This window comes from Limanda limanda, chromosome 3 (assembly GCF_963576545.1).
Source record: "Limanda limanda chromosome 3, fLimLim1.1, whole genome shotgun sequence".
NCBI lineage: Eukaryota > Metazoa > Chordata > Actinopteri > Pleuronectiformes > Pleuronectidae > Limanda > Limanda limanda.
Window position 1 is genome coordinate 18,905,610 of NC_083638.1, and position 23,010 is coordinate 18,928,619.

At 41.2% G+C, this 23,010-nt stretch overlaps 1 protein-coding gene across 1 annotated transcript; it reads right to left on the reverse strand.

Annotated features, from left to right (window-relative positions):
* Positions 1–3,284: 3,284 nt before the first annotated feature.
* On the reverse strand, positions 3,285–23,010 carry hk1 (hexokinase 1). The gene is made up of 22 exons (XM_061068682.1): positions 22,891–23,010; positions 22,674–22,799; positions 15,355–15,517; positions 12,182–12,330; positions 11,974–12,093; positions 11,593–11,688; positions 11,364–11,463; positions 11,047–11,230; positions 10,444–10,599; positions 10,227–10,314; positions 9,883–10,028; positions 9,485–9,677; positions 9,260–9,371; positions 8,904–9,052; positions 8,276–8,395; positions 8,072–8,167; positions 7,878–7,977; positions 7,599–7,782; positions 7,324–7,479; positions 7,102–7,189; positions 6,527–6,672; positions 3,285–5,098 (listed from the first exon to the last, which is right to left on the reverse strand). Exons 2-22 carry the CDS (start codon positions 22,734–22,736, stop codon positions 4,951–4,953), a joined length of 2,757 nt encoding a protein of 918 aa, XP_060924665.1. The 5' UTR covers positions 22,737–22,799; positions 22,891–23,010; the 3' UTR covers positions 3,285–4,950.

Genomic DNA, 23,010 nt, shown 5'->3' on the forward strand with positions numbered 1-23,010 from the left:
TGTGACCGTGGCGTGGTGTCAAAGTTTGATTACACGCCATTAAAACACGATGTTCTGTAACGCGGACATACATGAACCATGAATCCTTTGATTTCAGTCTTCCTAGATCAAAGGAAACTTTATGTCTTGCAAAGGTTACGTCTCTCTCTCAGAACTGGTTATTAGGGCCCGAGCACAGACATCAAAGGTGTCTGGTGAGACCCTATTGAAATTGTAATGATTATTATTATTATTATTCAGGCAAATGAATTGGCTTTTTGAGGGCTTTAACATGCTCAACTTCTTACCAAAATTTGCAGAAAGTTAGAAAGTGGTGAAAATTTACGTATTCTGAAGGAATTTTCATTTTTATTATTAGGGCCCGAGCACAGACATCAAAGGTGTCTGGTGAGACCCTATTGAAATTGTAAGGATTATTATTATTATTATTATTATTATTCAGGCAAATGAATTGGCTTTTTGAGGGCTTTAACATGCTCAACTTCTTACCAAAATTTGCAGAAAGTTAGAAAGTGGTGAAAATTTACGTATTCTGAAGGAATTTTCATTATTATTATTATTCAGGCAAATGAATTGGCTTTTTGAGGGCTTTAACATGCTCAACTTCTTACCAAAATTTGCAGAAAGTTAGAAAGTGGTGAAAATTTACGTATTCTGAAGGGATTTTCAATGGGCGTCGCAAAATGGCTCAACGGTGCCCCCCGAGACAGCCCGAGACCCCCGGAAGGTGTTCCCATTGACCTATCTTCACAAAAATCGATATACAGGTGTATCATGACCAGACAAACAAAAAAGTCTCTTGGTGCAATTGGAAAAACACAACAGGAAGCCTGCTATTTTGCATTTAGTGGCCATTTTGGCCATATTCCACATTTTTTCTTTGATACACTTGTACCAGGGTTTTCATCGGATCAACTTCAAATTGAGATGAGTGTCATCACAACAAGATGGAGATAAAAACTGACTGATGGATTTTTTTTTAATCACACGGTGTGACCGTGGCGTGGCGTCAAAGTTTGATTACACGCCATTAAAACACGATGTTCTGTAACGCGGACATACATGGACCATGAATCCTTTGATTTCAGTCTTCCTAGATCAAAGGAAACTTTATGTTTTGCAAAGGTTACGTCTCTCTCTCTCAGAACTGGTTATTTTTGTTTTTTCAGACAAAAAGCATGCAACGCTTCAAAATGGATGTGCTCGGGCCCACCCAGTGCTGCTTTGCAGCCCTAAAAATTTTATATTATTCTTGTTACAAGTTGAATCACATTTGATACTGCTCCTGTATATATTTATTTATTATTATTATTATTATTCATTCACATTGTTTCCTGTGGTGATTCCTGTCCAAGCATTAGATCATCAGATTGTTTTCCATCACAATCAGACAGAATGAGATCACACGTGTCTGAATATATGCATAACTGAGTTGTATTGATATTTGATGTTTATTTATTATTATTATTCAGGCAAATGAATTGGCTTTTTGAGGGCTTTAACATGCTCAACTTCTTACCAAAATTTGCAGAAAGTTAGAAAGTGGTGAAAATTTACGTATTCTGAAGGAATTTTCAATGGGCGTCGCAAAATGGCTCAACGGTGCCCCCCGAGACCCCCCGAGACCCCCGGAAGGTGTTCCCATTGACCTATCTTCACAAAAATCGATATACAGGTGTATCATGACCAACAAACAAAAAAGTCTCTGGGTGCAATTGTAAAAACAAAACAGGAAGCCTGATATTTTGTATTTAGTGGCCATTTTGGCCATATTCCACATTTTTTCTTTGATACACTTGTACCAGGGTTTTCATCGGATCAACTTCAAATTGAGATGAGTGTCATCACAACAAGATGGAGATAAAAACTGACTGATGGATTTTTTTTTAATCACACGGTGTGACCGTGGCGTGGCGTCAAAATTTGATTACACGCCATTAAAACACGATGTTCTGTAACGCGGACATACATGGACCATGAATCCTTTGATTTCAGTCTTCCTAGATCAAAGGAAACTTTATGTCTTGCAAAGGTCACGTCTCTTTCTCTCTCAGAACTGGTTATTTTTGTTTTTTCAGACAAAAAGCATGCAACGCTTCAAAATGGATGTGCTCGGGCCCACCCAGTGCTGCTTTGCAGCCCTAAAATTTTTAGTTAATATTAATGTTGTATTGTCTTCTTTTCTCCATCGCTTCTTATCTTCCTTCCTTGTTTCCTCCTTGTTTCCTTTTATTTCCTTTTCATCTCCGTTCATCCTGCACATAGTGATTCACTGGTTACTCACTTTAATGAAGACAAATATTTTCAACCTTTTAAAATTCTCTATAAAGTACAATAAGTCTTTGAAATATCTGACACGTCGTCGGCGTCAAAAAGTGTGTCTCGCGTATGTTGTGAAATCACTGGTTCAGACATCTGTAATATTTCTCATGGTCAGTGTAGAGTCCTGATTAAATGTTAAGTGCTGCTACTGAATCTGATGTGAAATGTAACATTGACATCTACTGAGAATATTCATGTGAAATATGCTGATGAAGTGCAAATGTAAATATATGCAATTGTGGTGATTCAGTCAGGTCATCATCTAAATAAAATAAAAATAGGAAATATAAAGAACCCAGCCTGTCAGTGTTTCAGCACTAACATTTCATATTAAAATAAAAAGGTTTTGATTCCTTTTAACTATATGAATAAAATATAATAATAGTTTAACTTTCAAAATACACACAGTGACAATGTAAAAGATCTTTATTCAACATGAAAATATAATAATGTGGGCGTAATGAATGTGAAAATGGTATTCACATTGCAATGTTGTGAACACCCAAAAACTTTTTCGGTATCCAGTGGAGATCCCATTAGAGTTTTGTCGTTTCGCAGACGACTGCTCAAATTGAAACTGTGGTAATAGCCATTTTGTTAACGTCTGTTGCCCCCAGCTAAAGAAGCATCAGGGGTCTGGTTAGACAGGTCTAGAGCCGGAGCAGTTTTATCAACATGTCAGACTAATGATTACAGACATGAGGGCTGGAGCTTATGTTCTTCTTACCTCCACCGAGGAGGTTATCTTGTTGTCTGCGTTTCTCTGTGTGGTTGATTGTTAGCTAAATTACACACAAAAATATCGATATATGCGAGTGTGTGAAATTGGGTTTCATAAGTAGACTGTTGGGCCTTAGGCATTATAAAAGAGCCATTCTAGTTGAACTTACAAACACCGTCACCAAACAGAAAGCATACATGTGTAAGTGCTGATTCTCTGGTGCAAAGAACGACAACGTCGGTTTGACACAGGTTTGTTTTTATTTAATGACTGGTCGACTGACAGTGTTGGACAGTTAGTCCGGGTTTTGTGAACAGAGGCAAAGAGATTAAAATGTGTGTGTGTGTGTGTGAAGGCAGGGTAGCTCAGGACCTACCAGAGAGGCTGACCTTATTTATCTAGAAAGTATATTCAAATTGAACTAGCTTGCAGTTTTATTGCAATTTATTGTAAGTATTAGCTTCAGGTCAAACTGGTGCTTACTTTCTCCACAAGCCAGAATTTGTGCTGTATTCCGGAGTATCTTTATGTGAGATCTAAAAATCACCCAGCCTACACAAAAAAATCAAATGAGCCCATCTCTCAAAGAGCCTCATATGTAGCAGTAACTTGTCTGATTAATTACTTTTATCAAAGAGAAGAATAAATATTGAATTTTTAGGAACTGTGCTACTTGAATGAGCCACACAGTAGTTTCACTAAAACACCCTCCTGACTTGTAGGAGAATATGGCAAACCGGGAGTGAGTATAAGAAGGTGCTTTATTTCCAGAATGTTTAAAATCCCCGTAAAGTTTCACCATTGCAATGTTCTTGTCATACACAGATTGGCCGTTGTTGTTTCTCTGGCATCTGAATAAGCACCTCGTTCCTGTTTTCATGGCTGGTGAGCCATCGCCGCGATGAAGAGCCAGTACTTCTTAAAGCGAATGATCAACAGCTACGATAAGTACCAACAAAAGCATTTCTACCTGGTAAAATACAAGAGCTCTTTGGACATAATTTACAGTAGAATACATTAAAGAGGATCAATGCTTTCAATTAGGACAAATGTGCACATTCAGCAAGCACGCGACACCTCTTAGGTTCCTTCCAACATTTACAGGACAGGTACCCTCCGAGGGCGCTGGCGAGGACAATGGCTTCCTTTATGTGCATCATTATTGCAACAGTAACATTTTTCAACACATCCCAATATAAAAATAAAATAAATAGCATCAATGTATGTATCACATATTGTCTTATATCTGGGTAAAGACTTTCAAATCTTTAAAGCCAAAAAATATTCCCTTTCATCTCATTACACATTTATATATCACCTCATAAGCCTTTTTACAATGTTTGAGCGGCCGACAGCAGACACACGTTGGTGACTTTGGTCTAAAACAGTGTTTTCATATCCCGGCAGCAAACTGAACAAGGATTTAAGTTTTTCCTTTTCTACTGCAACTGTTTTGCTCGATGTATTGCCACAGATTTTGTTACCACAAGTTATCAAAGGAATCCTCCAGATGGCGACAGAGGAGCATTACAGGAGTGTTCAGTCTTTTCTTTCTGCCCTACATTCACAAGAGTTGAATGTGTGTGTTTTATCTACATAAGTTTAACCTCAGAAAACCAAAATCTTAAGCGTTTGTGTATTGTTACAATCAAAAACAATCTAACTACCACATAGTGCCCGAGGCTCTGCTACTTTACACAGTGGAGGAAAGCTATCTCCTTCTCGCCCTGACACGCAGACAGACTAAAGCAGCTACTGGAGTGTGATACATTGACTGGACTGGTTTCATTTGGGAGGGAAAAGGAGACAATGGATGAGAGAAAGAGTTAAAGACTGTGGAGGTGGGAGGGGGGGGACGGACAACGGAGAAGTGGGGGATATAACAGTGAGACATGAGGAGATTTTTTTTATTTGCTGTTCAGCTCTTGTCTCATCCGGCAGCCCACGGCTGTGATGAGGGCAGCTCCTTTCCCGCTCCCATCCTCAGACAGCAGGAAGTTGACGTCACACCGGGGAGCCAGTTCATTCACTGTCTGGTGCATGATCTGGGAAAAACTGGACAGAAACAAACGATTTGATGTGATGTAATACAGACAGTGAGGTGAAACGTCCATCCATCATCTATACCACTTATCCTCTGAGTGAGCTTGACATTGCAGGAGAGGCGGGATAAACCCTGGACAAGTAGCCAGCGAATCGGAGGGCAAACATATAGAGACAAACAGCCATTCACATTCACGCCTACAGTCACGCATAGAGTCTCCAATCAACCTAATCGCATTCTCCTCATGTCTTTGGCCCGTAGGAGGAAGTCGGAGTACACAAAGAAATCACACAGCCACAAGGAGAACAAGCAGACTTCACAACGATGGCCCCCAACTAAACCGGGATTCAAACTGGACTACATGCAATGAGTCAGTGAGTAACAGGTCACCATGGTTGGCCTGAATCTGTCTGCAGGTGGAGAAGCCAAATCTGCAGAAATCTCCCCTGATACATGTTTAACATGTTTGAATGCAGGGTCCGGAATAACCGAGCTCTCTGGTCAGAATATAGGACGTCATTAGTTTCTAATGATTTTGTCATTGAATGACCCATATCAATTAAATTATTTTGATAAATAATGTTTCATCAATGAAGCTTTTGAGCAGATTGCATAGAAAACAGGTTGAGTGGTTATGTCTGGTCTTGTGCAACACCTCATATGTATTTGTAACATAACTTAAGCATGACTCAACACGATCAAGATGCAGGAAAGCACGAGTCATTTCTGCTGAGAGAATGTAGTGAAATTACTTTTTCTCTACATGCTATGAACTGTTTCACTATTTCACTGTCCATTACATGATCATGCAGCTTTTTATGGCTTTTTGTACTTCTTGAAAATGAACCATACATTGCTTAAATGAACATGTCATTCAATTAGCTGTTTTCTCTATTCACAAAGTGTAAAGCTAGCAAAGAAAATCGGTCTTGCCTCTTACAAGAATTATTCTTTGTCCACTCTCCAAATGTAAATGCACAGTGTTCAGATATAAAGCCATGTTGTTGTGTCAAGCCACATGGTAACAGAGAACAACAGTCTGAAGGATCCAGCTTCCTCTCTAATTATTATTCTTTGGCAGACATAACAACAATACAGTTAAAGTTGTCATGACATGCTAAGAAAGAAAAGCGTTTTTACATTTTAAAAAGTGAACAAGAACACATGTTTGGCTAAGGTTATAAAGGCATGAAGCTCTTCTAATCATGGTTGTCCACAGCAGGTGGAGTCTGCCCTTCTTTGTATTTGCTAGTTTTCTGCCCAGTCCTGACATTCATTAAATAGACTTGTCATGCAAATAAGGTGAATGTGTCATTAGCTGTATGACCAAATGACCTGGTCATCATACATTATACATGATGTCTTACCTTGAAATCGAATGCAGTATAAAAGACATTTGATCATTTTTGTAAGAATAGTTACTGATGAATTCGACTTACTGTGGGTGTAGTTTGTAGAGTGTCCCATCCACCCCTACAGTGATCTTGAGATGGTCCAGTCCTCGGTTCTCTCTGATCTTGTCCACCACTGCAGCCATTCCTGCCCCGCATATCTGAGCTGCACGATGAGACACTACTCCACACACCTACCAATGACAAACCATCAGCATTATTGCAAAAGTTAACTAACTGTACATGCCACAGTTTACTGAGCCAGAACTCACTTTCACAAAAATAAATACAACTCAAAAAGTATTTTCCTGTTGGTCACATTTGTCTTTCACAAAGTACACCTGATAACAGTGTATTGTCGGGCTCAGGCTCTTTCACAATGTTCATGAACCAGTGTACACACTTAGTTACCATTTTATTAGGTACACCAAGCTCAGACTAACACAGTCTAGAACAGCTCTGCAATAGAGTCGATATTCTCCCCAAACACCTTGGGTGGTGCACAAATGGTCACGAGATGTTGATAACTGCAGCTGGCGTATTATCATGAGTTGAGCATGAGACCTCATTAACATGCATGTTACGTTTAGATTATGTCCAAGTTTGACCTCGATGTATTTTACCTCTTTGACGATGATACTGTCATCACAGGAGCCGTCTAGTCCTAAGTGCTGCAGGATGGATCTGACCTGCAGCAATGCCAGTCTGTCACTGGAGACAGACAAAGAGAGACACACACACAGAGACAATGAGTCGGATCACAAAAACGCTAATACATCTTTAAGTGCCGTTAACCTCAGTGACCCAAAACAGAAGATAAAGATGCTGTTCCCATTTTTTTGTACCTCTCTATCTGAGAGAGGAACTTTGTTTCAAAGATGCCTCTGGTCTTCAGTGTCTCAGAAATCTGTCCTCTGAACAGGAATCCTTTCTTGGTCATGTCGATGAGGATGTTTCGCACAATTTCACCGAGGTACATGCCGCTACACATTTTCTCATATCTGTAAAACACATGGGGGGAAGAAATACACATGAACAGACATATAAACACTGGAAGCCGTTTATAAGGATATGAGTGCAGAAAGTAAAGGGTTTCTATGTGTGCGTGTCGGAGGTTAACCTTTGTTTGCCCGGGTTGAGCGAGAGGTCATCCACAGTGCGGTCATACTCTGTCCTGATGTCGTCAAGGCATCCGTTGTCTCCGAAACCCCCCCACTCCATGTTGACACACATCTGTCCCTCATCACCCTCGACTGTCTCGATGTTCCTCATCTCCTCCATGTAACACGCATTACTCCCAGTGCCTGTGATCAGACGGTTCGGTCACATTAGATGTACAGAGCACAGAAAAGTGAATATTCATATTTAAAAAAAAAAAGAAAAATGGATATAGACTCACCAGCAATGAGTCCGATCTCACAGGTGGATTCTTCATAGGCACAAGTCATCATCGTTCCCACGGTATCGTTCACCACAGCCACGACATCCAGGTCAAACTCCTGCACAGAAAACACATGAGGTGATGAAAACATTATAGTTTAACACGGCACCATGTTTAACGGCAGGATGATGAAGATGCTCCTCGTATTCTACCTCTCTCCTCTTGATGGCCTCCCTCAACAGTCCCACCACATCCTCTCCTTCACAGTCTGTCGCCTTGAAGCCTTTGGTCCATGTCACCAGGATGCCCTGCAAACACACACAAGGGGAAATGGTTACGTCTTGCATCGGATGTTTTTCTGTCTTTGGCCTCATGACATGTGGCCAAGCTAGAGGAAGGAAGCGGACTATACTCACAGCGTCGAGGCTGGTCTGTCTGCAGGGGAACGAGAAGGTGAAGCCCAGAGGAAGACGAGTGTTCTTCATCCCCATGTAGTCCAGGAAATCACTGATGCACTGCACAATGTGATCAAACAACTGGAAGAAAGAGGAGGCTTTGATGATGATAGTTGTTTAAAACATTGTCACAACCTTGACTATCAGCTGTTTATCCTGATTTTGGGTGGAGATGTACAGGGAAACGTGAGACTTTACCAAAACACATACATGTCTATGATAAATGTGATAAAAGGAGCATTTAAACACATACACCATATGCTCTGACAGAGACAGAGTAACAGGTGGAGGAGGGAAACGGCCAAAAAGTCACAGACAGGATTAGCCTAAGCCAATGCCCAAGTTCGAATCTATGTTTCCAAAGACTCTCAACTCATTGCTGATCTTGAACAACCTATTTACCTTAGACCTTCTATTTTCTTACCTCTAAGTCAACAAGCTTAGCTACCTAACCACCCTAAACTTTACACTACCACTGAGGTAACATGAGGTAAAGTTCAAAGCTTTCCCCCACAGGTCCGACTTTCTTTCTTCTGTTCAGTTTGTTTTGTTTTTCACAGTTTACATGGATTATGGATTATTCTCTCACCTCCTCTCCTGTGCCTTGCATCACCTCCAGAGGGATAGCGTAAATCTTGTTGTGCATCTCCACCGTTCTCCTCTTGCCAGAACGAATCTTGACCAACAGAACCCTGAAGTTGGTTCCTCCCAAATCCAAAGCCAGGAAGTCACCATGCTCTGGATAATGTGAGAGGCAGAGAAAAAGACAGAGATGCAGAGATATTTAGCTGCTTAATATTCCAAACAGACACACAAGTGTAGTCACAGGTGTGTGTGTGTGTGTGTGTGTGTGTGTGTGTGTGTGTGTGTGTGTGTGTGTGTGTGTGTGTGTGTGTGTGTGTGTGTGTGTGTGTGTGTGTGTGTGTGTGAGAGAGAGAGTGTCACCTGTGCCATCGGGAGTGCTTTGTACGAAGGTCGGCAGCATTTTGACCGTTGCAGAGTCCTGAGTGCTCTTGGAAAGGCCATTTTGCATCTCTGTCCTCATTCGTTTCTTTACCTACAGAAATCAAGACAATTTCAATTGGTAAGTAAGACACAGTGAGTAAGACACAGTGAAGGATGGGCTCCTACAGACACAGACACACACTACAGTCTCTCTCCCTCTCTCACCTCCAACAGCTGGTCGTTCGTCAGGCGGAATTCGGACAGCGTTTCGGTGATTTGTCGTGATTGGTCAGCGAGTCTGGAGGCCACAGCTGTCACCATGGCAGCCCCCTTTCCACTGCCGCTCTCGGATAATAGGAATCGGATGTCAGAGTCCGACACCAAACGACGGACTGTCTTATGGAGACGGCGGGCGTACCTGAGGTAGGTGTAGAAACGAGGAGCTGAAATTTGAACAGTTCATATAGACTGGTAACAAACAACATAATGTAGTTTATAACCGGCTGACAGCAGTTCTCAGTGATTATGGAAAAGCAATTATGAGATGCATGATGAAAGAGAAATCAAACAAATCAAAACAGTCCAGACAAATTTATAATTTTCTATAGTTTGCCTTCACTCACTGTGGGTGCATCTTGTAGAGCGATCCGTCAATGCCTACGGTGGTTCGAAGGCGTGCCACACCTTTGTTTTCCTTTAGCCTCATTAGGATGGCGGCCAGCGTTGCAGCTATAAGGTTGGCCGAGCGGAAAGACACAATGGTGCAAACCTGAAGGAAAAGGAGAGGTGAGAAAGTCAAGCAGCATACAAGCAACAAGCAACACACCTCATATGTTAAGTGCTTTTTTAAAAGCACAACCGGCTTTAATACCTCAGATATAAAGCTGTCTGGTACTATAAATGTCCTTGTAAAACTTTAATCTAAAAAATGCATTAAAAAGTGTGATGTTTTAGCAGCAGTACGTACATGCTGCACAGCGATACAGTCCTCATGTGACGGCTCCACACCAAGTTTGGTTAAAATCTCTCTGGATTTGCTCAGTCCTTCCTTACTCCTAAACAGGACACACACACATAGAGGGACACTATCACTGATGAGCAAATGCTATGATTACATTTTGAATGATTTTTAGAAATAACAGATTAAGCAGGTTTATTTAAAATGTTTGTAACTGTTGACTTACTTCTCTATGGCTGAGACGTGTTTGGTCGTAACCGTCTCTTTAGTGAGCAGCTCAGGGGTGATCCTCCCCTCGAACAGCAGACCCTCTCTGGCCATCTTCACCAGAATGAGACGCACCAGCTCCCCCATGTACATACCACTGACCATCTTCTCAAATCTAATATAAAACAGATATAAAGACACCTCTTAGGTTAATGATTTTTACGACAGATGGTTAAAGACGTCACTATTGGTGTTTTTAGCAGAGGAAGTAGGAGTGAAGACTTCAGCTACAGTTGTAACATCAATGCGGTTCTTTCTCTCACGCGGGAACTTTTCTTTTACTTTTTCATTTCGCAGAACTTTTACATAAATGAAAAACCGAAAACACACTAAAAGTAAATAGTACAAATTAGTATAATACGTCTCCTTAAAAAAACTTAAACTTGAATTTGTTTTTATCTTTTATATAAATAAAAAAATATTTTCTAAATTACGTTAACACCAGCAGCAGACTGAGAAACTGACAGCAAATCATCTGTTCATGTGTTTCCACTGCATCTTCAAAAGAGCTCTTGATGATCTCAGGGTTGAATGAGGCTCTGATTGTTTTGTTTTGACTTACAGCTGTTTGCCGGGGTTGAGAGAGCCTCGGTCTATCTCTCTGTCAAACTCGGTCCTGATGTCTTCCAGTCTGCCGTCGTCTCCGAACGCCCCCCACTCAGTGTTCACACACATCCTGCCCTCGTCTCCCTCCACCTGGTCGATGTGGCGCAGCTCCTCCATGTAGCACGCATTGGTGCCTGTGCCTACAAACACACAAATACATTCATCACTACAGCTTTTATTGTACTCGTTTGATTCATATTGTGAACATCTGACAACACATTCTTTGATCTGATTGGGCCTTTTAACTATTTAAATACAAATTGTTTTTAGTACCGATGATGATGCCGACTTCACAGCGTTGATCATCGAAACCACAGGTCATCATCGTTCCAACTGTATCGTTAACTACAGCCATGATGTCAGCCTCATAGTCCTGGAATTATTTACACACACACATAAAGGAGAACTATTATTAAAATGTTCTAAAATCTGTGGATCCAAGTTTGAATTAAACCAAATTCACGAGGATAAAACGAATTGTTGACGAAGACATGAGACTCACCCCTCGTTTCTTAATGGCTTTGGTGAGCAGCTTGACAACATCCATCCCCTCCACTCCACCTGCCTTGAAACGCTTTGTCCATGTTATCAGATAACCCTGCAGGCCGACAGAGAGAGAAACGTATCAGAGTGATTCAATCATTCATGGACACATGGTTTCGTGTGGCACACACAAGTCACTGTGGAAGCTATCGCAGCTGTGGGAACTAAAAGTGTAAACTGGCTTTTTGTCTATCTTCAGATATTTGGATTCAGTAGTGTCTCATAAGCAAGTCAACTACACAGCAAAGTATTTATATGATATTGATTTATGCAAAAGCAAGAAAGTTAGATCTGTCCACAGCTTGACAGCCTTGATCGGCTGATGAATGTGATGCGTTACCTCATCTAGTTTGGTCTGCTGGCAGGGGAAGGAGAAGGTGAAACCCACTGGGAGTTTCTTATCTTTGATGTGTTGTTTTTCCATGAAGTCACCGAGACATTCTGCCACATGGTCGAACAGCTGGAAGAGAGAGGGAGGGGCGTCTCAGGTTAAGCTTGAGCAAGACTGTGTGCGTGTGTTTGTGCGTGTGGGGGGGGAAGAAACCTACCCTTGTTCCACTTCCATGAACGATGTCCTCTGGTGTGTCGTAGATCTGACTCTCCATCAGAACTGTCTGTTTCTTCTCGTGGCTCACTTTCACGCGGAGGATCCGGAAGTTGCTGCCTCCCAGGTCCAACGCAATGAAGTCACCTTTCTCTGTTGAGACAGACAGGAGACAGAGAGGGAGAGAAATGTCATCTTGCAGTTACGTGGCTATAGATTTATACATCTGTAGCAGATATCTTCCCTTCACTTCACTGTAGGGGCCAATGTTTCAGCACACAGATAATAACGACTAAAATTTAAAAGGAAGACATCATGCATTATCGGTACATCTTCCTCCTGTTTAGCTTAGCAAACAAATAGAGATCTCAGTATCACTCTACAGTGTCACACTATTAGCAACATAGAAAATAAGTTTGTATGGAAAGATGAAGCCTACAATAAAGCAAAATAAGTAAATACATAGAAATGTACGTTTGTAGTCTAACATTTTATTTCTATTCCAATTTTTATTTGTATAGCCCATATTCGCAAATTAAAATTTGCCTCCTGGGGCTTATCAATCTGTACAAGATGTAACATCCTTAAACCTCCACTAGGATGAGGAAAAACGTCCTAAAAAGTAAAAACCTTTATAGCAGGAAAGAGAAAGACACAGACACCTTCAAAGATAGTAATGAGTGAAGGACTTCTCTCCCAGGACGGAGAGAAGTGCAGTAGATGTCACATGTGACTGAGCACATCAACAAAATAGATAAAATAGACAGGTGCATATATTTTATTATAGGCCTTCTTACAGGATGTGTTTCCTTGCGTGCGTGCGTGCGTGCGTGTGTGTTTGACTCTATTCTGTCCTGCAACTTCCTGTATAGAATAAGTTAATGGTTGCAAATAAAAAAAAAACCTGCATCATAATCTCTGAGAAAACACTTTGGTGTCTTTACTCTATTGAAATCCCATAAAAACCTGGTATAGATTTAATATTCAACACAGTCTCCTGACAATACGAAGGGATTGTATTTCGGTCTGAATCGGATCATGGGTTTCTCATGACATTAACCTCAATAGTGTTTCAGTGTGTATCATAAGTGATTAATAATAGGACTTTGTTGCGTATTGACCTTTGATATGAGGTGATACCGTCTGCTTCCTTCCTCTAACTCCTGCTTTACAGCTTTTATTCCCTGGTGAATTCGTACAAACTGTAACCTTCACCTCAACTTCCCATTTAGAAAGTACTGACAACATTTCTCACAAGGTCAGACGGTTCTTGGTGCTGCTGCTGCACACACACAGAGAGAAAGGAACCCACTGATTAGTATAACAAACTTAGCTAGAGCCGTTGTTTACCCACTTCTCAAAGATTACAGGCAACCATTATTACAGATAATGATTTAAAATGTCAAAATGCTACGTTGTGTATTACTCCGAGTAAAGGTTCAATGAAGATTACAAAAACTTTGTGTTGTAATTTCAGATTATTGCGATCCTGCGCTGGAACATTTTGTGCAGATGAGAAATGCAAGGTCAGGTCAGTGTAGCTCCCTTGGGTCAGAGTGACTGATAATTTGTCTGAAAGGAATGTGAATTCAGTGAAGACAACCTGTTGATCTCTGTTGGTAACCCTGTACATGTGCCAACACCCAGGCTAATTTCTGCCCTCTCTAATCAGACAGAATAATCCCATCCCATTGAATCTCTGCCAGTCTGTTAATCTTGTCTAATGTTGCGTAAACAAACAACACTAAGAGCAGCTTTAGCAAATGAAGACTGACATGCTGAATTGCCGCTTTACTGACATGTTGACTATAGGTTGTATCGCCTGTGGTGTGGATTCATCCATAGATACCTGCTGTATCGTACAACACTGATAGTTCAATTTGTTCATTATCCAGGGCAGGCTGCTGCTGCAGTTGGATGTATGAGAGTCAACATTTAAATAAATACTTTGTCATATAAGTCTATACGTATGTATTATTGTAAGGAACTAATATCTATAGTTCTGAAGGAATTTCACTTTCACTGTCTTCACTAACAAGGGCAGCAAGATTTGTGTGATTCCTGCTAATCTGTGTGTTGAGTGGGTGGGTGTGTGTGTGTGTGTGTTTGTGTCTGGAAATGTTCACGTTGTAGACTAAATTAGATTTTCTTTGAGAGAGTAATAACATCTATTTCTGACAGACACCCTCTTCCACGGGTGTATTATGTAAAGGATATTAAAAAAAACATTCTGACGCACATTGACGCTTAAAAGACAGAACGACTGCAGTGAATCAGTATTAGTCAGCATGCAGCAGACAATAACGTAAGGGACATAGATATAATCATGTCCACATACACTTCACTGTTTTGAGCTCATATAACACACAAGACATATGATGTGGAAAAAAAGAAGAAAAAAGTACTGTATGGTAATTTTCTACAAGAAAAACATTTTCCTGCCGGCATGGTTTCAGGACTGTTTTGTTCTTAAACCAGAATAACTACATCTCTTGTAGTCATCACCAACAAGACCTTCTGCAGTGTTCAGCTCTGTTGACTCACAGCTAGACACAACTGTGTTTGCCCTGTATAACTGTGTTTCCATCTGGTTCCCTCCCGAAATGACAAAGACACACAGATCAGATCAAGTAGACACACTTCGTAAATGTCAATGATGGTTTCTGACTTGTCTTCTGAAAGATGAGACGAGGTCCAAGTACTACAAATAAACAATATACTGACTTTTTCGATCCCTCTCTCCAGGACAATACACATGATGAAATAGTATCTGTTATGACTAACTCTGTGGCTTTGATTAAAATGCATTTGATTTAGCTTCCGTTACAAAAATAGTCTTTCCTCTCTGTGCTTCATCCAAATAATAAAGGTATTGATACATCAGAGAGACTACATGACATTAAAGGCCAAGTGAAGACGAGACAAAAATGATACATTTGTCATTTTTAGTAGATACATTTTCTTTCAAAGATTCTCCAAATTTGTATGAGAGTCCTGGCCTTTATGTACGCAAACACTGGGTTTACTGAGGTATTCTGTAGAGAGAATAAAAATGTCTAGTAGTAGATTGTGCAGGCTGACGGTTGTGGACTCTCGTTCACACAGAAAAGTCAAACTGTCATCGCAGGAAGTGCTTGACCCAGTGGACTTGAGACAATGAGGGCTGGAGATGCTCACCTGAGCCGTCGGGGATCGATCGCACAAACGTAGGCAGCATCTTCAGTGCAGCGGTGGGGTTGGTGTCCCGACCCAGTCCTTTGGCCAGCTCCCTCTTGAAACGCTGCGTGATTTCCACCAACGTCTCGTCAGAGAAACGCATGGAGTACAGGTACTTATCGATCTAAAAGGAAAGATTAGACACAAAAACTGAAGCATTAATCTTCCTAGTCTGGACTATCACTCATCCACATATTAAAAATGCACACAGAGTCCATTCAAGTGAATGGGGAAATGGTTTCAGGTGATTGAAACCCTCTGTATACACAACACTAACCTGTGAGATGGCCTATGATTACATTAAAGTAGCAGAGATTTACATATAACATAGCCTTTATTTTGTATAAGCATAAGGAAGTGAATATGACTAACTCCTGGTCCTATGATGTTTCAGTCATCCAGTGGTATAATCTACTTCCTGGTTAACTGATATAAAGCTGACCACAGCTACTGTTTAACCCAGAAATGAATCACATCCATATAACCTAGCCATTTCTAAATTTCTTTATTACAGAATTATGGAATAAAAGTCTTGGAATACAGCCAATAAAGTGAAAAGCACAGTCGCATCAGTCCTGTTTTCAAGGCCACATGCCATAGGCCATATTTGTATGAAAGTGATACAAGTAGGGGATATACACAGGAACAAATACAGAAAAAGACAAGAAGGCCATAAATTATTCTACTATGGAATATTCACAAAACCCCAGACATCGCACAGGTCGTTAAATCAGTCAGTCAAAACTTCTCAGTGTGTAACAGAGCAAACAACAGTCTGAGCTTTATAACCTTTCAGGAACAGGATGTTAAACAATCCTGGTGAAGTCCATAGTTGCGTCACATAGTGTGATGAGGCAAAGACGGCTTTATGATTCAAGTGTGAGACAAACCCAGAGCATAGGATTATACTCAACTGTCACGTTCATTGCGACTCGCTCTGTAAAATGGCAGTGGGGCTAAGCAGGATTAACTCCTCCAGTCATCAGTGGCTCATAACTGGATTATCACCAGTCTGTTTCTTGACAATCAGTCCCAGAAGATGTGAGGTATGTATATACAATATGTATGTAACATATATAACACTCACAGGGTCACACAAGTTCACACAAGCATGACTCATTTTTACTATCCACACACTCATAATGCTTGGGCATTCTATGACGTACATTATGGCCTTGTGATATAATTTTACTGGAGCTATACTCATTGCAACAGGCACAGTTGGGAAGTCTGTCACTTCCTGGGTAAGGGGTCACTCATTAACTTTATTTCCTCTATTTCCTGCATTTCCTGTGCGCTTTGTTATCTGCTAACTGGTTCTCGACTGTGTCAGTTTGGGTGTGAGAGTTTACAAGTAGGAATTTGCATCTGCTGCCCACAGAAATCACCATAATGGAGCAAACATCTGACACTGAAGGGCAAAGCCAGCATAGGGACTAGGGACGTGAGCCACTTGAGGCAATGATAAAGGCACTTCTTGGCTTCTTGTGGCCCGGACAAAACAGATGTGAGCCTAAAGTAGTCCACTTGTAAAATAGCAAATGTTGCCTAAATATCCCAAAACAAATTTTGGCCTTCTTTGGCAAACATTTGGTGCTCTTGACGAGGTGTAATCTGGATGTGAACCTAAAGTGATCCATGTGGTAAATGGCGAATATGGATTACACAAAACTAATTTGGCTCCTTCGGTTGACATGTGGTATTGCTATTGCTGATTACTGGCCCAGATCTGGCAAAACAGTGGCAGACCACCATCATTCCATGCTCTATGCGGAGTGTTTTGACTTGAATGCAACAGCTATTTTCCTTAATGTATAAAAAACTATAGTTAGATTTTGTTTCCAGAAAGTAAATTATATAAGGTCAAATTATAATAATAAAGACAATCAAATAAATGGATATAAGTGAAATAGAACATGATAACAATGTGTTAGTGGGTGGCTGACAAAAGAGCATGATTAATACTGAGGGTTTGGCTTCTGTACGTGGTCAGCCTAGATTTTATGATACAGACGCTGCCTCGCTGGCAGTTAACAGGCAGCTGAATAATATAGTAAGGCTGTGAGCCAAAATGGCTGCAGACACATACAAGAGAACAGAACTGCCCAACATTTAACTCCTCTACCAGTGTTACATTCCCTATATATTGTCTACATGTGGAATGAGTCTGCCTCTGGGACAAATGCTCATTAGCACTTGCTCTGTCAGACAGGATTCTGCAGCTGAGACATCTCACCCTCAAAGGCTCAGTAAACAACGTTTGTAGTGGAAACTGCTGGAAAACACCATAAAAAAGGTCAACAACCTAGGTCTGTAATTTACACTGAAGTCTCGCCTGTGATTTGAAGAGACATGTCGGTGCCTGAAAACTCTTCATGAAGCTACTGTCAGTCCTCAGCCTCTGTTATTTCAGTTGCAAAGTTAACACTTCCCCAACAAACTCTGTTAACACAACATTACAATCTTCCTTTTAAACACTTAAAAGGAAGATTATTATCATTACCATTACGGTTGTTAGTCACCTGGACAGTGTGCTTCAACATGTAGGTGCATTTTTCATATATTTTTTAAAACTTTGCCATGTATAAGCCAAACCGAAATAACTGCTTTAGATTTTTCTTACACCGAGCATGCATTGGTTTATATAAAGATAAAACTCTCATTCAAAACTTTGAAGACTGATCTTAACGCTTGAGTGAAGTTCGAGCACATGACAAACATGTTTACGGGTTTTACACCTCCTCACTGTGCTTGCAAAATGCACAAGAATTAAATCGACATATATTTTACTTTTTGCTATTGATTGAAATTATATTGCAAAAATTCTTGCTATCGTTTGAAACTATGCACAAACTAAATGTCTTGGTATATAATATACATTTATGTAGGTATGCAGATACATAAAAAGATTTACCACAATATTCTGTTTATGCCTTATCAGCATAGAACAAAAAACTCTAAAGTATTTGAATGCATTTAAAAGTCAGCCTGTTAACCTAACATCCTGTATGATTGTCCTCATATGACATTGTGTCCTTATGGTAAAACAGCTTGCGAACACAAACAAAGAGGTTGTTGAATGTTATGTGTATTTATGAAGAATCAAAAGCAGATGTGAACGAGAGCTATTGCCCCACAAACGTCCACTTGAATGTTTCCAAAGACAACATCCCTTACAGAATGTAAAAGTGAAAATCATTAAGGTTTATGGTTGAATAATGTAGTTGAAAAAAAACATTGCATGGTTCTGTAGTGATACATTTGAGCTCCTCTTTAAATGAAACCGTATTTATGTTAGTGTCAAATTGTTGCTGGTGAATCTACTGGCAATCAATTCTCTGTGTCATTAATTTATAAAGTTCAGTGGTGTCTGTGGCTGCTTCCATTCACCTCTTCTGACTTTGCATTATTTAATAGAATCGGTTAAATCCCACTAAAAGGCCTCGTACCAGCTGGACCTTCATTCAAAGCAGCAACATCCAAACTTTATTTTGCAATCCAGAAAACCCAGAACATCACTCAGAACAGCACATACCTCTGCAACAAATTCCACACACTAATACACAAAGATATCAGCCTAACATGCTTCATTTTTTTTCATGAAGATCCATTCATTTCTTAATTCGTTTCATTTATTTTTTGCGTAGTCTTGCAAACAAACCAATAGACAAATGGACGGGGGGGGGGGGGGGTAACACAATCTCCTTGGTAGAGGTCATAACACTACTTTCACCTCTGTAGTCAGACCACCTGTGTTCTGTGTTGAGTGCGGATCATGCACGTCATGCTGTGTCAGCTGATGTAAACAGATCCATTCTGTTTGGGTGCCTCGATACACAGTGATCCATTGAAATTGATAACACATCCTACAGCAGCACAGCACTGCTGCTCCCTCTCTCCCTCTGCTCCCCACGCAGCCTCCTCCTCCTCTTCTGCGCTGAATCAATGCTGATGACGGAAACTGTGCTGCATCATTTGTTTAACACACATAACTGCTCACTTTATGAGTTTATATAAAGTGTATATGTCCAGTCAGCTAACTTGGATTCTTATTCAATTTGCTTTTAAAATAAGAATGAATTCCTCATTAGCCGACTGAAGGAGGATGAGTTCTTAGTTCTTAGCTTGGTTTGAATAACAATGTGCCACGGCCTGGATACAAAGGGGGGGATTATCAGCAGACATTGTTCTTCACAACAAACTAAGATAAATCCACTGAGCCCCTGACTAGATTCAGTTCATGCCGCAGGGTAGAAAAAACCTCACTGTATTATGACTCAGCACTCTGCAGATAGAAACCATGTCTAAGCACTTTATGGGAGCAGAGCATGTCTGCACCTCACTCAGCTCAGATAAATATATCTGCTGTAGGTTTTATTTCTCACATGAATACAGACAAAAAAACAATTGATTTGTCCTAATTTTTCACATGTAACTTTATTTCATAAGTCCAACAACTAGAATGTGACTCATTCAAAGATACCAGTGCCTAGATAAACCTTTTTGACCGAGGTGAACCTGGTGCTCGGGCTGGTTTGGAGTTGGTTTAACTCTTTAATGACCAAATTGCGTTTCCATGGGCCGGAGTCAACACCTAGCCCTCGTCATTACATCACTGTATACATTACTCATATGTCTCTGATTACCCAGCAACACCGTCGCAGACTTCAAGCACAATATCAACAATGGCGGACGACAGCTTCTCCTTTCAGGTGACAGACTCCTCCACAGACAACTGCTGCTTCACTTTCTCACCCATATTTAAAAGTATTCAATCGCGTTTGCAAAGTACACTTCTTTAAATGGAGGTCATAATAATTTGGTCGAGCCCCAGTTCTTTCTTCTAAACCAGCAGAGTGCTAGATGGAGCTGAACAGTTTTTTCTGGCCAAGAACCAGTTTGTTGGCTATTGAAACAAGAAGAGTTGGTTCTAGATTAGACACTGGCTCCAAACCGTCCCTTAAACGGCCTTAGTGGAAAAGGTCTCAATATGTTAAATTAGGTGAAGAAAAATTCTTGGATCCACCACCTGATCCAGATCCGCACCATAATATAATAAGTTCTTTCCTGACCCATAACACACACTTCCACAGAGTTTCGTGGAAATCTACTCAGTGGTTTTTGTGTATTCTTCATTACAAATAAACTAACCAACAAACAGACTGGGGTGAAAGCATATCCTTAGGCAATTGAATTGCATAATTTCTGGGCCAAAAAGGAGTTTCTAGTTTTTCCAGTAATGTTGAGCAAACTAAGGTTCCCCAGTGAGGGGACACGAGGCCCCTGTCGCACGCACGAGGAGTCAGTAGAGGCCACATTTTCCCCAAAACACACCTCTGACACACAACTTTCTCTGACACCAGCAGCAGCCGCATGGTTTGAGTTTCAGGAAGTGATCACACCCTCTGCCTCTCCTTCCCTCCCTCCCTCCCTTTTTCCTTGTCCCTCTGGCTCCTTCTCCTTTCTGTTCGCATTCCACCTCTACACAATGCACCGCTCTCCTTGTCACTGCGAAGTGATGCAGGGGGACGCACCGAAACCCGACTCCTCTGTGTGTGTGTGTGTGTGTGTGTGTACATGTGCACACGCACGGCCTCGCCATGTGGAAAAATACTGTCCTCTACACTGCCCTCTCCTGCACCTTCCTCCTTACACCGTATGAACACACACACACACAAACAAACACACAGATTAAATCACTGGTCTGGATTCACACTAACCACCCACAGTGTATCAAGGACCTGGCCAAGGACAGTGCAGTGGATTGAGAGGAGACGCACTCAGCTGACTGAGGCGCTTTGACAACTGCAGATTCCCCCCGAGGTCGGGACTAAATCCTCTCAACACTTTCACTCATCGCAGCTTGTGTGTTGGAAGTTGTTTGTCGAGTCCTAGACTAAAACCTGCTGTTTGAAAAAGCCACACAATCGGTACACACCTGGCCCTGTGTGTATGAATGTGTGTGTGTGTGTGGGCGTATTTGTGTATAAGCCTTCTTCTCCTGACACCTATGGTCACATGGCTCAAAGCTGGCCTATTTTAGGGAGAGAAAGACAGCGGGAGTGAGGAGGGAGGTAGATGTGTAGCATTACATCAGATCCTTGCAGCTAAGAGATGTATTTCATCTTAACAGATTGTGACATTGGCACAGCAAGCACAACTGGGACCGACACTTTTTATGTGTCTCTGTGTGCGATTAAAGAGTGCACCACGTTAATCAGAGAGCGGAGAAGGACAGGGGGAGAAAATGGAGGGAGGAAGTGTGGCAACTTTTTAATGTAGGCAGGAAAAATACCAGTGTTGCATGGTCTGCAGTCGGTGATGATGCGTGACATCATCAGCAGGAGACCTTAAAGGGCCCCTGCATCATGTGTGAACTAAACGGAAACATGTTGAGAGATTTTCCTTTGAATCATTTTAGATTCAAGCAAAATATGACGACACTAGTGGGTCTGGAAGTACTTTACCGTCCTCTGACTCAGTTCTATTTATCTGGACAACCTTAGATTGCAGAATGTGAATGTGTTTGTTGCCTGCCAACAGGATTTTTACAGCACAGTCGATCGAGAGGCTACACAAGCAGGTCTGAGTAACAGGAAAAGCTGGACTGACACACTGACCGCTCAGTCTGAGGGGCGTCAAACGGGTCCAGTCAGTTTTACACCGGAGGTCTTACAGTGGGGGGTGCTCAGCTGAGGAGTCATGAAAGACTCACATTCATGGTGTTCACCTTGTGTCATTCTCCCCCCCATTACAAGCTGAACTCAAAACTTATGGAAAAGAAGTTACACGAGTCAGGTTTGAGTTTTGAGTGAGTTCCTCTGAAGGAAGTGAAAGTGTAAGTATCATTTTGACGTCATTAAAAAGTCAGTGACCCCTAATATGACTTTTCTCCTTCATTCCAAGGTCCTCCTTCTCATCCCTTTCCTATCTGTCTTTACATCCTCCCTCTGACCGGCTTCCTTCTCCTCGCCACACCTCTCTCAAATGACACCAGTAACCCGCCCCTGTGTAGTGTCTCCTCACACATCTTACTACACCAAAACTGTCACGTACCACATCATTGATTCATGCAAGCGCCCTCCCCACATGATGAATCTTTTTATCACTTCCTGAAAGTGACGTCTCAACATTTCCTAATATGTTCTGCACTGGCAAACTCTTCATGGCAAAGTTGTGATGGCGAGTGTATGGGTAAACCCAATGACCTCTACAACACATGCTCTCCTTTTCCCTCCAACATCAGAAACAGAGGCTATTCAAAAACACAGTTTACTCACCTTTTTAACCTGGTCATCCTTGAGTTCAGTGAAGTAGTAGGCAAGTAGCTGGGCTGCAATCATTGTGCTCCTCTCTCTCACACACACACATGCAGGCTCACTCGATCACACAAACACTGTGTCTCCCTGTAACACACACAGTGAGCCAAAGTAAGGTGGAGGCAAAATCCCCAAAATTACAAAAAAAATGTACAAAAATAGATGGATATTCTTTGACCTGGCTCTCCTCTGTGCACAAACTGAGTCACACGCTGCTGGAGGTATAAATATAGTCCAACGCAGTGTGGTTTAAAATAGACAGAGCAGCTTCATGTGCAGCTAAGACTCTACAGCTCTT

Bases quoted from the DNA above. Each gene is read 5' to 3' on its own strand.
- hk1 (XM_061068682.1), bottom strand. From the start codon at position 22,736: ATGATTGCAGCCCAGCTACTTGCCTACTACTTCACTGAACTCAAGGAT. The intron at 7,480-7,598 runs GTTAACCTCCGA...TGTGTTTTACAG, and splicing joins CTCAACCCGGGCAAACAAAG to ATATGAGAAAATGTGTAGCG. The intron at 5,099-6,526 runs GTAAGTCGAATT...GTTTCTGTCCAG, and splicing joins CTCTACAAACTACACCCACA to TTTTTCCCAGATCATGCACC.